We start from the raw sequence: 16,885 nt of genomic DNA, 5'->3' as shown, positions 1-16,885 counted from the left end.
CAAAAAACAAAAACAAAAGTTTTGCTATTTAAATGAAAGTTAGCAAAATTAAACAGACTTTACTATTCAATTAAATGCCTTTCACCTTATCAACAAGTTTATGTTTAGTACACTTACCCATATAATTAATACAACAAATTACACACAAATGACATTTCAACCACAACCTGATCACAGAAAACAGAATCTGGATTTATAAAAATGGATCTGATAATTTTCTGGATTAGTTCTGTGCAGGACCATACAAGATACTTTGATTAACAACAATCCCATACCATATTTCAGGTTATTTTCTCTTTTGCAACCTATAAATCTAAATAGGAATACTTACAGATAAGCATAACAATTCAGTTTACCCGTTTTTATATAGCACTCTTTACAATATAGATTTTCAAAGGAAGTAAACATAGATGAAGTTCTAGTAAATTAAAATTGCTTCAGTTCAGTTGTCACAGTTGTGTTCAGTTTGGCTCAGTTCAGTGTAATGCAAAACATTTTTAAAAAAGGATAATGTGCAACTAGTGGGACTTATAACAATTACTGTCCCAAAACCATTGCTTTGATGCAAATGTGATGAGGTTGCACATAAATGGAGGCATACAGTATGTACAGTATGCATACAATATGTATAGAAACTAAATGTACCTGCTTGCACGGTGATCCCTATAGTCAAATTCAAAACTGTGCAAAGAGTCAGCACAGGAGTCCATGTGCTGCTGAAAGCGTGGTCCCATAGGATATTGGTGAAGTGAAGAGTTGGGCTGGGCTGTGGTATGGTAGCGGGGAGGCAAACTACTGCTGGTTTCACTCCTGTAGTCACTGTCTCTATCCTCCACCGCACTATCCAGGTCATCCAAAGCTAGAAACAGTGAAGCAGAAAGGTCAAAATGCAAACATTACAAGCGAGAAATACAAAAATTGTCTTGTTTTTTTTTTTATATATTATGCGCTAATGTAAGTGATTTAAGTGAGATTGCCCATTGTGTCTATGAGAGCAATAGATAAACTAAATTGTCATGACTTGTGTAAACAACAAAGCTTTAACAGTCCTTTTTGCTCTCTAGAGTGCAAAAAAACAAAAAAACAAAAACACGCAATTCAGTTTAAGGTTTTTTTTTTCCAAATCAGATGGGGCACTTTGAGTCTAAGGAGCCATATACCTTGCATATTTATGTCTACCCCAACTGTAAATGAAATATTCAAAAATATTTAAAAGTCAAATCTTGTTGACCACCAACTAAAATTAACTATATCATTTAGAAACAAAGTGATCCAGTATAAACAAGCATGAAAGACCTAAATGAAGGACATCTCAAAAATAAAAAGCACACAATGTACACAAAGAACTTATAATTACGTCAACAGGGGAAAAAGGTTCTCAACAGGGAATTTCAAGGAAAATTAAGAAATAGTTCATGCATTCAGTCTTAAAACACCCAAACATTCATGGAAAATATTGTGCCTTTGAAGAGAATATGTACATGGCATAATTAGGCTAAATGGCACAAGATGCACAAATAGATTGACAAACATAAGGTTACGCCACCTAAATGTTCAAGTAAAAGAACTTATGATTCAGAGTTTCTGTATCACTCATTTTTCATTACTTTTTTAGCTTAAAATAACTTAAACTGCTTGATAATAAGCTTATTGAAGTTTATTGGTTAGTTTTGTGTACTCTCTTAATAGTAAACATGACACATTCACATACAAAAGTGTTTGTTCATTTGCTATAAGTCCATTGCATGCAATTTTACTTGTGCATGAATACATTCATGGGCTCACATGAAGGAACAAATGAGATTTTAGGGTCCAGGAGGGGTTCCAGGGAATAATCTACAATAAAGGGTTACTATATAAAATCTAAATACACGTTACATACTCTGGCTGTCAGCCCATCCAAAATAGTTGCCTGGTGACATTAAAAATCAAAAGTGAGAAAAGAGTGCAAACACAAATCCATTTACAAAAACTGACATTTCAATTCAAATGGGGATTTTCTTGTGCTTTATACAATTTTAAGCTGCTTCAGGGAACATACAATTGCAATCAGAAATATTAAACGCGGTTAGATTCTTTTTTTTTTATATATATTTATTTTCAAAATGATGTTTAACAGAGAAAATAAAATTTCACAGTATGTCTGATAATATTTTTTCTTCTAAAGAAAGTCTTATTTGTTTTATTTTGGCTACAATAAAAACAATTATTAATTTAAAAAAAAATCACTTTAAGGTGAAAATTATTTTCCCTTTATGCTATATTTTTTCAATAGTCTACAGAACAAACCATCATTATAAAATAACTTGCCTAATTACCCTAACCTGCCTATTAACCTAATTAACCTGATTAAGTCTTTAAATATCACTTTAAGCTGTATAGAAGTGTCTTGAAATTATATATAGAAAAATATTATACACTTTCATCATGGCAAAGATAAAATAAATCAGTTATTAGAGATGAGTCTATACAACTTCTCTGTTTAGAAATGTCTTGAAAAAAATCTCTCCGCTAAACAGAAATTTGGGAAAAAAATAAACAGAGGGGCTAATAATTCAGGGGGTATAAAAATTTAGATTGCAATTGTATGTGAACAAATATGCTTTTCAAATGTAACAAGGAGGGGAGTGGAGAGTGCAGTGAAGCATCAGGCATGAGGCTGTGGCTCCATCTAGTGTGAGATATTGTCACTCACAGCACTGAGAAGCAGCACAGGGCAGAGGACGACCCACTACTTCATCCTGTAAGGGAAACTAAAACAAGGCAGAGAAAACAAGACAGTAAGAGTTAGTAAAGAATGAATAAAGTGTGATTAAAAAGTACTTCTGTTATGGTAGTTAACAACATAGAAATGTACATGACAGATATGACTACTCCAGACACATTGGCAAGGGACAATGACAGGTCACTTACAAAAAAAATCTACGAGTTTTCCAAAATTCAACAACATAGCTGTTGTCAAAATCTACATTAACATTTTGATTGTATTAAAGGAATATAGTTAACCCAAAAAAAAAACATTTACTCAAATCTATCATCCACAAACTTGTTTGAGTTTCCTTCTTCTGTTGAACACAAAGAAAGGTATACCAAAGCATGATGGATTAAAGCAGCCATTGACTTCCATAGTAGCCTTTTTGGTTCCGACTATGGCAGTAGGAAAAAATATATATACAAATGTTTAAACTATTTAAGTGTGTATTCTGTTTGATCTCCAGTATTTATGAACCTGCATTAACTAGCCCAACATTGAGGATGGTTTACTTGTAGCAGTTCATAAAAATATCTGCTAGTGAGGCATCTGTGTACAGTATATGTCTTTGGCTAACAGCCCAGGTTACTAAACATGCAGATTCAAATAAAATACAAACAGGAAAATATGGGAAATGTGCATGCAAATCCACAGCAGACAAATTTTCACTTCAACTAGATAAGATATAAATAATAAGATAAAATCTATTTATTTACTTTTGTAAATATATCTAAATATACTGTGTATAATTATTAAATTTTTTAAAAATTTCTGAAAATATTATGGAATACTATGCAGAATTTTGGACGATTCATTTACAGTATGCATTTGTAAATTAACATTATTTTTGTCTTTTAGTGTACATATATGAGAGAGCTACTTTGTTCATCAAACAAGTGGTTATAAATGGATTTTCATTGTAAATCTTAAAATGTTAGGAAATTTGTTTTTTATTTTATTTTTTTTCTTCTGCACTCTTCTATTATGTATGGTCACTGGGGATGCAACGATTAACCGGTTTCACTTTTAACTGCGCTTTAATTAATCACGGTTAATTAATCGCAAAGGCTTCTCAACACTGTGTTTCTGTACGGAACAAAACTGCTGCAACTAAACTGTGAGCTAGTTTGTCACTAAGACTAATAACCACACACACTAGGTTAACTATGACTGAGGCTATTAACTAATGCAAGCTCGTGCAAGTTCATTATTTCCAATGGAGAGACCATATAGACTGTAATATATAGGGAGGGACGCGCACACGACGCAGCGCGCTCACGCTTTTCAGGCGCACCTCGTTGGGATAACAGCAATCATGTAGTGAATGTTAATCCACCAGCCGAGATCAACCGAGTGATTTCTGAGAGAGCGCTGAAAGACTCAGAGTGGATCAGCTGTTTAATGGTGTAAATCTCGATGCGTTGCATTCACCATGTGTTCAGCGCAAATGTCCACGTAATGTAAAACCTAACCCTTACACATCCTTGCCAAAGAAGCTCACCTTTACTAAGTTTGAACTGAAACTGTGGCTCATGACAATGGTATTGTGCTGGTGGTCATTGGGGGAATCCTGCTCTGCCCCGCTTATACTGTATGGGTCGGCTGACTCGCCGGCTTTTTTTTTTTTTTTTTTTTTGATTTTCACAGAGAGGTGAAAATCAAGAGCATAACGAGACTGAGCATTTACAATGACCAAACCCAAACCAAAACTTTTAAAGAGGTGCAGAAGTGAGAATTTTCTTCCTTTCTTTCGTTCATTCTTTCTGTTTATTCAATGTACATTTACATTTTTTTTATCCAAAGCGACTTACAAATGAGGACAAGGAAGCAATTTACACAACTATAAGAGCAACAATGAATAAGTGCTATAGGCAAGTTTCAGGTCTGTAAAGTCTAAGAATGAAAGTATTAGTAATTTTTAAAAAAAAAATTTTTAGTAATTTTTTATTTATTTTTTATTTATTTATTTATTTATTTTTTTGAGTACAGTTAGTGGTATATCCAGAGAGGCAATTGCAGATTAGGAAGTGAAGTGGAGACTAAATAGTTGAGTTTTTAGTCATTTCTTGAAAACAGCGAGTGCCTGCTGTTCTGATGCAGTTAGGGAGTTCATTCCACCAACTGGGCAGATTGAACGTAAGCGTTCGCGAAAGTGATTTCTTCCCTCTTTGGGATGGAACCACGAGGCAACGTTCATTCACAAGTTTCTGGAGGGCACATAGATCTGCAGCAGTGAGAGCAGATAAGAAGGAGCAAAGCCAGAAGTCGCTTTGTAGGCAACCATCAGAGCTTTGAATTTGATGCGAGCAGCAACTGGCAGCCAGTGCAAACGGATGAGCAGCGGAGTGACATGTGCTCTTTTAGGTTCATTGAAGACCACTCATGCTGCTGGGTTCTGGAGCAGCTGAAGAGGCTTGATAGAGTTAGCTGGAAGCCCCGCTAGTAGAGAGTTGCAGTATTCCAGTTTGGAGAGAACAAGAGCTTGAACAAGGAGTTGAGCTGCATGTTCAGATAAGAAGGGTCGGATCTTTCTGATGTTATAGAGTGCGAATCTGCACGATCAAGCAGTTCTAGAAATGTGGTCAGAGAAGTGTAGTTGGTCATCAATTGTTACTCCAAGGCTTTTCACCATTTTGGATGCAGTAATGGTTGCCCCATCCATCTGGATTGAAAAGTTATGGTGTAGAGTCGGGTTGACAGAAACTACAAGCATTTCCGTTTTTGCGAGGTTAAGCTGAAGATGATGATCTTTCATCCAGCGTGAAATGTCCAGCAGGCAGGCTGAGATGCGAGCTGAAACCGAGGGATCATCAGGATGGAAAGAGAGGTATAGCTGGGTATCATCAGCATAGCAGTGGTAGCAGAATCCATGTTTCTGGATGACTGATCCTAGAGATGACGTGTAGATGGAGAAGAGAAGTGGCCCAAGAACAGAGCCTTTAGGTACCCCATTGTTTAGATGCTGTAGGTTGGACACCTCTCCCCTCCAAGACACCCTGAATGACCTGTCAGAGAGGTAAGATCTGAACCATTGTATAACAGTGCCCGCAACGCCCAGTGACTCAAGCGTAGATAGCAGGATCTGGTGGTTTACAGTGTCAAAAGCAACTGACAAATCCAGCAAGATGAGGACTGAGGACTTTGAGTCTGCTTTAGCCAGTCTGAGATCCTCCACGACCGAGAGCAGGGCAGTCTCAGTTGAGTGGCCTTTCTTAAAGCCGGATTACTTGTTGTCCATGAGATTGTTTTAAGTAAGAAAGTCCAGGACTTGATTGAACACTACTTTCTCCAGAATCTTGACCATGAATGGAAGCAGGGATACTGGTCTGTAGTTTTCAAGTAGTCAAGTAGTGTATGGTCCAGGTTGGGTTTCTTTAGCAGTGGGGTTACCCTAGCCTGCTTAAATGAAGTGGGGAATAAACCAGAGTCAAGAGATGTGTTAATTATGTGAGTCAGTGTTGGTATGACTGCAGGAGAGATGGCTTGCAAGAGATGAGAGGGAATGGGATCAAGTGGACAGGTGGTTGCATGGCTAGATAGCACGAGTTTGGACACCTCAGACTCAGAGAGCTGAGAAAAAGAGGTGAGTGTGTGTGGTGTTGGTGGTGTCTCTTGCGTGTTTGTTGTAGGTGCAGCAAATTGAGCACTGATTTTTGCAGTTTTGGTGCAAAAGAATGTAGCAAAGTCATCAGTAGTAAGTGTGGAGGATGCGGGCGGAGATGGAGGATAGAGGAGGGAGGAAAATGTTTTAAAAAGTAGGCGAGGACTAGTGGCATTGTTGATTTTCTGACGGAAATATGTCTGCTTTGCAGAAGTAACTTCAGCCGAGAAAGAAGACAAAAGAGTTTGGTATGTTAAGAGCTGTGCAGGATTTTTAGTTTTCCGCCAAATTCTCTATGCTGCCCGAAGTTTTGAGCGATGCTCACGGAGAGCATCCAAGAGCCAGAGTGCAGGAGGACTGGCACGGGCTGGCCTGGATGCAAGAGGACATAATCTGTCTAGACATGATGCTAGTGTGGAGCAGAGTGTATCAGTGGCACTGTTCGTATCAAGTGCAGAGAGTTTGCAAGATGGAGGAAGAGAGTCTGAAACAATGGTAGATAGTCTATTGGGTGAGACAGAGCGTAGGTTTCTACGAAAGGCAACCAGTGTTGGAGTGTGTGGCGGCTCAGGAGTAATGTGGATGTTGAGGGACAGAAGGAAATGATCGGATATTTGTAGTGGAGTTACTAGTGTTTGATCAGCGAAGCAATGTCGTGTGCAAATAAGGTCTAGCTGATTACCTGATTTGTGGGTAGCAGAAGTAGGTGCTCTTTTGAGGTCAAAAGAGGCAAGCAGAGTCTGAAAGTCAGCAGCTTGCGGTCTCTCAATGTGAATGTTGAAGTCACCTAGCACCAACAAGGGAGTGTCATAATTAGAAAAAGATGAGAGAAGAACATCCAGTTCATCTAAGAAGTGACCTAATGTACCCGGTGGGCGGTTGATGACAACCACATTTATGTAGAAGGGGTGGATAATGGTGACTGCATGGAATTCAAAAGAGCTGATTGTTGGCAGGGACGGTCGCAGAGTAAATTTCCATTCTTTGGAAATCAGTAGTCCAGTCCCACCCCCTCTCCCTGTCTGACGAGGAGTGTGGGAAAAAGAGAAATTAGTAGAAAGAGCTGCATGAGTAGCAGTGTCCTCCGACCTCAACCAGGTAATTGACCAGCATATAAAACAATAGTGCAAAATAAAAATTTCTTACTGCAATGCTTTATTTTTTCGATGCAAACCATAGATTTACTTTTTTTTACAAAGTAATAATAGGACTTTTTATTAGCAGATAACTCACACATTCAAGGCAGCATGATAATGAAACATGTTTTTCATTGTTAGTATTTTTAGTATTTAGTATTTTTGTCATCTTCATCATCATTAATATTTCATATTTATTAGACAGTCATTTTGGAATTATTGCACAAATATCAATAAGTCATCACAGCATTAGTAAGTTATTAAAATTTGTTTCTGTTTTTTTTCTTTGTCCTGAACTAAGTTTTTGGTGGGTACTACAAAATTTGTCTGATGCTCCTAAATTTTGAAGTTGGGAGCACGGGTAAATTCAAGCCCTGCATTAGACACATACTGTTTTTTTTTATTTAAATTTATTCTTCTTTTTATTTGTTTATTGTTCTGTCATTTATTTACAGTGTAAAATTATTTCTGTTTAAATGTCAAAATCATTCACTTATTTTTAAGCACAAAGAGAGAAATTTACTATTGTTTGTTTTTTATATTATTTTGTGCTGTATTATTAGTTATTGAGCAGCAATAAATACCACTGTAAAATAAAAAGAGTTTTCATCTAATTTTCTAAACTAGCGGGGTTTAAAATGAATGAATCCATAATAATCTTGATAACTGTGAAACCGTGGTTATTTCTCAGACTACAATTGTACAACTAAAATCTATAATCGTTGCATCACTAATGGTCACATTTGCTATAAACCTTATTTAGTAGGTTTATATAGTTGCACCTGCTTAAAGTAAACTGAATTATATAAACTCATTTCAGATTATGAAAATGCATCCTGTACATGTATATTCTGGAAAATGCAGTGTCTCTTGACTCTAAACTCTACTTTCTGTACAGCATGTTGTTAATTTTGTTTTGTTTTTATAATCATATATGTGCAAGAGGGCACAACATAAAATATTTGCTATTACATGTCACAATTTGTCACTATTTAAAACAAATTAGTGAAGGTCTTGAATTAGTGAATGCCAAGCCGAATTAATATTCACCAAAAACTTGATAGTGATTTAATTATAGTGATTGCCCTGGACAACTGATAACTTCAGTATTTCTTAAATCTCACATTATTGCACTACAAAAACAACTCAAACACACACATGCTGACCCCATAAAAAAGCTGTGATGTTAATTATTAAAAAAACAAGAGGGAAACAAAAACAAAATATTACAAATAACTACACATGCATTGAAAACTTTTACCTGCCACCAACATCACCATCATACTCATTGTCATCTTTAGTATATTCTGCAACTTGATATACATGATTTAGAAAAACTGTCTTAATGACTTAATATTTTACTTAAATTATAGTTATTTAGCTAGTCAATAATTATGCATATTTAAAGCGGCAAGTTAAAGTGAGACACATTAAAATGATCTGAAATCTTGAAATAATTGAATAGATTAAAACTTATTTGTTATACCTTTATTATTATAAATATAATATTAACTATAAATACTTATTATTTATTTTTATCAGATATCGTTAAAGATAACCACAAATAAAGTAATTGGATAAAATCATGCTTATTGCACAATAAAATATTTTCACTATGATTTACTCATGTTACATAACTTCAGATACTATAACATGAGGAATGAGGAATATTTAACAGACCATGCTTCCTTGTTAGGTTAAATTATAACAGCAACTGTGGCAAAATGCAGTGCACATGCATTCATCAAATTGTCAAGCCACCTCAACGACCTCTTGGAAAAAACACCAATACGGACTATTGTTTGTAACTGAAGTTCCCATGTAGTTAAATAATGAAGGTATGCTGTTATTCGGTCTTACCTCATCATGAATGCCCATAGCATTGATGCGCTCCAGTTTACCAGTCCAGTATCGAGCCTCATCCTCTGGGATTTCTTAAAAATAGAGAGAAAGCCATGAACGCTGCAGTCTGAGCCAGAAAACTTCATGCTAACCATTTACATGAGCCAAAACCTTATGGATTATGTATTTAGACCTTTTAAATATGTAATGAGCTACTTGGTCGAGGGACCTCAAAAATAGTCTGCGAGTCAAAAAAAACAAACAGTGCATTACTTGATGCTTCACCTTAAATGTAATTACAGGGATAAAGTTATGCAGTGCTGAAGAATTCGGTCTCTGTTGCAATACTTTAAGGAGTAGGAAAAGAATCAGCAGTTTTTTGTCAAACTCACAATACCGGTTACTCTGCAAGCAAACCATGTTTGTTAAACTCTGGTATTCATTTTAAAAAAATCTAATGTTGTGTAAATATACATGGACGACAGAAACTTTTTAATCAATTTTAACTTAAGATTGTGATATGATTTAGTGGAATTCAGTACAAATTAGTGCAATTTAGTGCAAATAACAAAGAATGTATTCCACTGTAATTAACCTTTTCATAGAAGCTGCTCATGATGACTGTTTTCAGTGTCTCTCAGGGCAATCTGTAGTAAACACATCTCCGCAACCATGTTGGGTTTAAGACAATTATAATGTGCATTTCATGTTATAACATTATTATAGTAGGTGTTGAAGTGGAAAGTCATATTTGTCCAGTATTTTCACCATGGCTGAAGTATTTCTTTTAGAGAGTTAATGTTCTGTTTTAAAACTATTAGTCAAGTAGATTGTGTTGTGTTATGAATGGATTATATGCACGGAAGTGTTGTTCAGTCACTAAAATCTACTGGTGAACGATTGATGCGACTATTTTCATTAGGGTCTTTTTACAGCATCGACAATTTAGATTTTTATTCAACAACAAAACATAAGTAAATCGCGCTATTCTAGCCAGCTTTACTGGGTTGAAGGTGGTTTTATATTCACATTGGTTCATTTTTGAACAATGACAGCCCGTGACGTGCTCTCTATATTATTTACCATGCTACTCTGAAAATTTGGTCTGAAATGGCATGCAGGTATGGCTTAGTATTAAGTGTAATTCCTGCACAGCGCCGGCCAAGCACTAAGCATACAGTAGTTGCTCTAGGACAAAGCGTAAGAGAGAGTAACACCAACAATTTTTGCATGCATTAAATATTGAACATTATGATAATTTTTGCTTGTTAACTACATAACTGAAAACGTGCTAGATATAATAGTGCTTTTTGTCCAAAACTGTAGTATTATAAAGTTTTCTATCTGGAAAATTACATGAACTAGTGGGTTATCTGCGGGTATCTTTAAGGTGCGTGCGTTCGTGTTTCAGGAGGCGTGGCTTTGGATAGCATGGGAGGGACTATGTTTCAAAGATATTATGCTTACCGGTTAGCATTTTGGCTGATCATCTACTACACCTTTTGTTAAGGTATTTGCTAACAGTAGAGTGCAATGTGTCTAAAAAAAGTCAGGGTAGTTTAGTTCAATAATTTTCTTGAATTATAATTTACGCTCATTAACCGAGAAATAGACTGTTCAAATTAATTTAATGGCTAACAAAAATACTAAAAGAAACCTTTACATAGATAGTTCACCCCCCCCCCCCCCCCCCCCCCTCCAAAAAAAATCTGTCATCATTTACACACCCTTGGCTTATTCTAAGGCAGATTGTTGGAAACCTGTAACCCATTGTCTTTCATAGTAACAAAAACAAATACTAAGACAGTCAATAGTTACGGGTTTCCAACATTCTACAAACTATCTTCTCTTGTTTTCGACAGAACATAAAACTCAAGCTGGTTTAGAACAAGCCAAGGATGTCAATAATAAATGATGGCAGAATTTAAAATTTTGGGCGAACTATCCATTTAAAATTAGTTAATGAAAATAAAGTTCATTGTTAGCTAACTCGCAGTGTTTTAACAACTCAGTAAATGTTAAACAGTTATTAATAAATCCTGTACCTGAATGTTTATTTTTAGTTCATGTATTGCAAGTCGATACATCAACTAAAATTAACTATTGGACCATTATTTTTAAGGGTTACAAAAACATCAAAATATATAAAATTGAATTAAAATGTGGGCGACATGGTGGCTCAGTGGTTAAAACTGTCCCCTAGCAGCAAAAAGTTCGCTGGTTTGAGTTCCGGCTGGGCTAGTTGGCATTTCTGAGTGGAGTTTGCATGTTCTCTAAATGTGTATGAGTATAGGCTGGGTTGCAGCTAAAAGGCCATCTGCTTTGTAAAACATATGCGTGACAAGTTGCCGGTTCATTCTGCTGTGGCAAACCTTGATAAATAAAGAGACTAAGCGGAGGAAAAATAAAAGAATGAATGAATTATAAATGTAAATATATTATAAGTATTGCTATGACATCTGAACTTTAAAAAACTAGTCAGAGATGCAAACGTATTACATAAATGTTTTAAAAACTTTCTTACACTTTTGATTTTAGATGTAATGCTTATTTGCATAATGACGGACAAAAGCATTTTGATAACCAATTGGAAGTGTGTGCAATGTGAGCAAAGCATCAAATACTGTGCGCAGCCGCCTTTGAACATTTTGAACAAGAGGAGAACAGCTTCAAAGTCCTCGGATAAAACAGTCAGGCTTATGAATGGGATCAATGGCAGGCATCCAGGCCAAACGCACTGCTTCGACCTTTCACATCCCAACAACCTGCAGCTTGCTTACCAACACACATTTTTTATTTACAGCCCACTGCTCCACTCACGATGCAGACACAGCTGGGAAAATGTCATTATTTTTTGTTAAATCTTTCACAATGAGGAGGAAATCAAAGTAATAATTCAAGCAGCATCTGAAAGGCTTAAGGCTCCTTTTTTCTCTCTGAAACATGGATCCAATTTCCACCTGGTATTAAAAGGAGAGTACAGCCAAAAATGTTAATTTAGTTCATTTACTCTCAGACAGACAGATTTTCATAATTCATTCATAAGCCTCCAACATGTGTTACATGAGCCACAAGATTTCATTTTGTTTAGCCTATACATTTAATGTTGTTTTTACTTTTAAAGTGCCAGTAGCAGTTTTCTGCTTTTTAAGAATCACCAAGAAACACAGTTTCCGCTTGAAAATCAGCAGAACAGAAGAAACATCTCATACATTTTGCAAAAACAAGTGAATTATTAGCAAATTCTAAGCTGAAAAAAAAAAAACAGCAGTCGTCAAAAAGAGGACAAGCTCAAATGTTTTATATCCCATCTACAACTGTTGTCCGTTTGTAATTGGAATGTCATAAAATGCATAATAATACCAGGAGTAAACCGGGCTAGAGTATTATCAGGTTACAGAAACTGTCCTTTAAGCTCTATCATTCATCAAAAGTGAATGACAGCAGTTTTGGATAGAGCTAATGTTTTATTAGAAAGAAAGTAGCTTCCCAAAGGACATTTACTCATGCCTGATGACATTAAACAAATCAATGGAAAGCCAAATCACCAGACAGGCAGATGCGATTGATTTCAAACAGCCTTTTTTCAAAAGATCAGCAAGACACTTCTGTCCTTTTTAAATTACAAACGCCTTGCTGATTTTTTTGTAAATATAAAGATAAAAGATAAAAATGCTTTATATTTTTGTGGAAACTGGAATTTTTCAGGATTATTAAATAAAACAGTCAAAAGAACAAAATTAATTTGAAATAAAAGACTTTTGTAACTTTGCACTTTTGATAAAATTAATACCTTTTTAAAATTAAAATAAAATATATATTACAGTAAACGATGACTCTTGTGATTGATAATACAAAGCACTTTGAAAATGAAAATCTTACCAAAGGGCAGTTCAAAGCGAGTGTCCAGAAGGACTCGATGTGGCGTCGGGTTTTTAGTCCCATAAATCTCATCTGCCTTCATCAAAACTTCAGAGTCAAGAAATATCCATTCCCCAGCGCCCTCCTGCTCAGAAAAAAAATTATTTATTACAGAAAAACTGCAGAAGTATACAGTTGTGGCCAAAAAAGATGTCTGATTGGCACAAAAGCCCTACAAGATTAATTAAGCCATCAAAATAGAATTCTGGGAAGAGGAAATGGCTTACTTATGTGATCTGAATGACAAAATTATTTAGCAAAAAAAGTTAAACTAAAACTTATTATTTAAGTAATAAAGGTTTTAACTAAACAAATACAGATAAACAATTAACTCACTGTATGAAGCACGCATTGACTGCAGTATAATCAATTATTAATTATTATTCATTGGTTTTGTACTGGATTATAATTTCCTCTCGCACTTTCATAAAGGAAACCATTTAAAAGCAGATGTACATCAATATACCATCAGTCACTTTGAATAAAGTATGACAATGACAATATTTCCTGAGCTCTGCACCACTTCACACTAGACCTTTAGAGTCTTTAGCTTGAACTGATGACTAAGTTCAGTGAAATGGCACAGTTAAGAATGTGAAACTAATATTGTTTTTTAAAAAAAGGTATTGTAAATAGAACAATGTAAGAATTAAACGAGTTGCAAATTATTTCCAGACCTCGTCTGAATGGCAGATGTTTTTCAGTGGGATCCAGGCAGTTCCTAACATGGTGTCCCAGATGAGCCCTTTGTTCCACACCTCCACGATGAGACCCAGGTCCAGCCGGCTGATCTCACTGAAGGCCACAAAGACAACAGTTTCTGTGAGTGATTGGAACTGCTGGTAATGTTTAATTTTCAGTGCATTATAAATAAAGAACTAATGTATTTTGATTTATTACTAATCAAACAGCACAGCCAAAGTCAAGTTCTTGACTGATGAGGAACACCACAGAATATTCTTCAAAATTATCCCATTTTGACACATGTTTTTTCATCAGATATTTTAGATATCTAATGTTTTTTTTTTTTTTTTCTGAATCTAGCAAAATCTGTTTTTATACTGTGAATTGGTATGTCAGTTCCACAAGGAAATTAGAAGACAATCTAGAGAAACATCAGTGTGCTGTAAAAACTCTGTAAAAACTCATTTTTACAAATGTACAAGGTGGAAAAGCAATGGTTCCAGCGCTGAGCCTTGTGGTACATCATGCCTATTTTATGTTGGTGTTATGACCAGTGTTTTTGTTGTATTTTATGTTGCAGTTTGTTTCTCTTTCTTTACTTCCTTATTGATTACTCATCTCACAGGCACATTGATGGTACGGTCTGATCCACTAGAAGATGCTAAAGCCTGTAGAGGTGGCCTATTTACGTATGTTTAAAGTGCATCTGGAAGGTATTCATAGCGCTTCACTTCTTCCACATTTTAGGATGTGACAACCTTATTCCAAAATGGATTAAATTTATTAATTTCCTTAACATTCTACACACAATACCCCATAAGGACAATGTGAAAAGGATTTGTTTTAAATTGTTACAAATTTATTAAAAATAAAAACACTGAAAAATCACATGTACATAAGTATTCACAGCCTTTGCTCAATACTTTGTTGATGCACCTTTGGCAGCAGTTCGTTGTTTGTTATAAAACTTCTATTTAATGCTACAAATTAATTCCAGTAATAGCATCACAATTTTAAGCCCATCCCAGATAAAGCTGGCCAATGGTATCACCATTTTATCACATTTGTCAACAAATAAAGCCTTGAAATGAAATAAGAGATTAAAAGACCTATTTTAACATTCCTGAAGACCTTTTTAGCTCAGACCTCAAACCTCTGTTTACAACTCTTACATTTCTGGCTAAGAAATGTACATTACTAAAATGTCCTACATCTCAAATTCCAACTTTTTCCATGTGGATTTCTCAGTTGTCAGTCTTTCTTCTTTTGGAAAAAAATAACCTATGACCTCAACCAAAAACCGGACAAATTCAGGAGACTTTGGGAACTTCTCCAATCCTTTCTCCACAAACTCTGAATTTTTATTTCAGGAAAGATCTGGCTTCTTTTGTTTTTGTATTGATTAAAAACCGATACATTTCTACATTTTTATTTATTTGGCAGCACTTGCAGTTTGTTTGTCTGATTGTCTTTGTGGTTTGTACCATTTGAAAATCCTTAATTTAAAAAATACCTATTTTAAACAAGACGCATTTTAAAAACTTTATAAGTTTTGATTAGCGGTGAATATTTAGAGAAAAATTGTGCAGTGTGTGTTAATTGATGCTCCAATTGGTTTGAGTGCCTGACCTACATATATTTGCAGTCTGTGGAGCACTTCACAAAGACCACAACTCTTTATTAGCTTCATCTTCATCATCTGAGTCTTCCAGGAGCAGGTGTCTAACTATGTACACATAAAAAAATTCAAGAAAAGCTATAGACCATTTCACTAACTACATTTACATGAACATCAGTAATTGAATTATTTGCCTTAATCTGAATAAGACAATATTATGATCAGGGCTTGACATTAACTTTTTTAATCACCAGCCACCGTGGCTAGCAGATTTTCAACATTACTAGCCACTCGCCATTTTCACTAGCCACACTTTTCTTGTTGGGAATATATATTTTGCTGTTTTGTGTTATGTTCACATGCCTTTTCATTCATTCAACTTCTTGTGTGTATTGTGTATTAGCTTGCTCAGTGTGCATGAGCAAACGGCTTGTGACACATTGCAATTAGTTTTGATTTCATGTCTTTTCAGGGCTCAAAATTAAGAATTTACCAAATTGATCTCTGACCACACCTGACCACACCAAATAAATATTTCTTTGCCACAATTTTTTAATGTGTAAAAACAAGGAAAATATAGCTTTATAGGTGCACTTTTTAATTGGACAAAACTTTACTTTAAAAAAAACATTACATTTAAAAAATAATTATTGTCATGCATCTAAAATATGCACAGTAATCTGTCCAGGCTAAAAGTTCCAGATCACCAGTTAACTACACATAAAAGGGGAGTAATATCCCATTAAAGCAATGTTATTGTAAAAAATGATAATTAAACCATATTTACAAAAATAACTGTAGGCAAGAAAAAACAGGTGAAAAACGTGCACACGGTTAATGTTGGGCCTGTTAATAATCTCTACTTAGAATAATTAAAATGGAAGCAGTGACCGCTGCTGCTTGCAAAAGAATGTGTATTTTTTTAAATCTTGAGCTCTTGAAAGCAGCAGGACTGTGGGTGGATGATCATCGCTGTTTGTCCAGTCTATTTCAAAGGGAATCAGTCGCAAATCAAGTGGGCTTTCTCTAGGCACAGTTGCTATCCACAAGTAAATGGGAGCTTTTTAACAGTCGCGCGCATCACATCAGCTGTTAGCACGAATGATCATGCTTTCATTCTGTATCACCATTCTTTTGCTCGCGCAAACAGTAATTTTTGTCAGTCGTGCTGCTTCACCTTAGATCACATTTGCACAAATATTGGGCCATGCTTATTGTCGAATCCTGCTTTTAAGAAAACTACGATTTAAAAATTATTTCCAACCAGCCAAAGTGGCTAGTTGAGGTGTCTGTCTAAACCGCCAGTGTTGAAATCAACCTGCATTTGGCAG

The 16,885-nt window shown here is 35.4% G+C and overlaps 1 protein-coding gene across 22 annotated transcripts in view; it reads right to left on the bottom strand.

The window, feature by feature from the left end:
- unc13bb (unc-13 homolog Bb (C. elegans)) overlaps nucleotides 1-16,885 on the bottom strand; it is a 150,496-nt gene that overhangs the window by 73,344 nt on the left and 60,267 nt on the right. For 12 of the 22 annotated variants that reach the window (XM_068223933.1, XM_068223934.1, XM_068223935.1 and 9 more), the window contains exons 4-9: nucleotides 13,930-14,047; nucleotides 13,214-13,337; nucleotides 9,350-9,423; nucleotides 2,696-2,753; nucleotides 1,883-1,912; nucleotides 646-859 (exon numbers count right to left, since the gene is read on the bottom strand). In XM_068223933.1, the coding sequence (XP_068080034.1) occupies nucleotides 646-859; nucleotides 1,883-1,912; nucleotides 2,696-2,753; nucleotides 9,350-9,423; nucleotides 13,214-13,337; nucleotides 13,930-14,047 (618 nt within the window). The remainder of the gene's footprint in view (nucleotides 1-645; nucleotides 860-1,882; nucleotides 1,913-2,695; nucleotides 2,754-9,349; nucleotides 9,424-13,213; nucleotides 13,338-13,929; nucleotides 14,048-16,885) is intronic. The other 10 variants (XM_073914582.1, XM_073914586.1, XM_073914585.1 and 7 more) reach the window with 1 other exon arrangement.

This window comes from Danio rerio, chromosome 10, assembly GCF_049306965.1.
Source record: "Danio rerio strain Tuebingen ecotype United States chromosome 10, GRCz12tu, whole genome shotgun sequence".
Lineage (NCBI taxonomy): Eukaryota > Metazoa > Chordata > Actinopteri > Cypriniformes > Danionidae > Danio > Danio rerio.
This window is presented reverse-complemented; position numbering and strand designations above follow the sequence as displayed.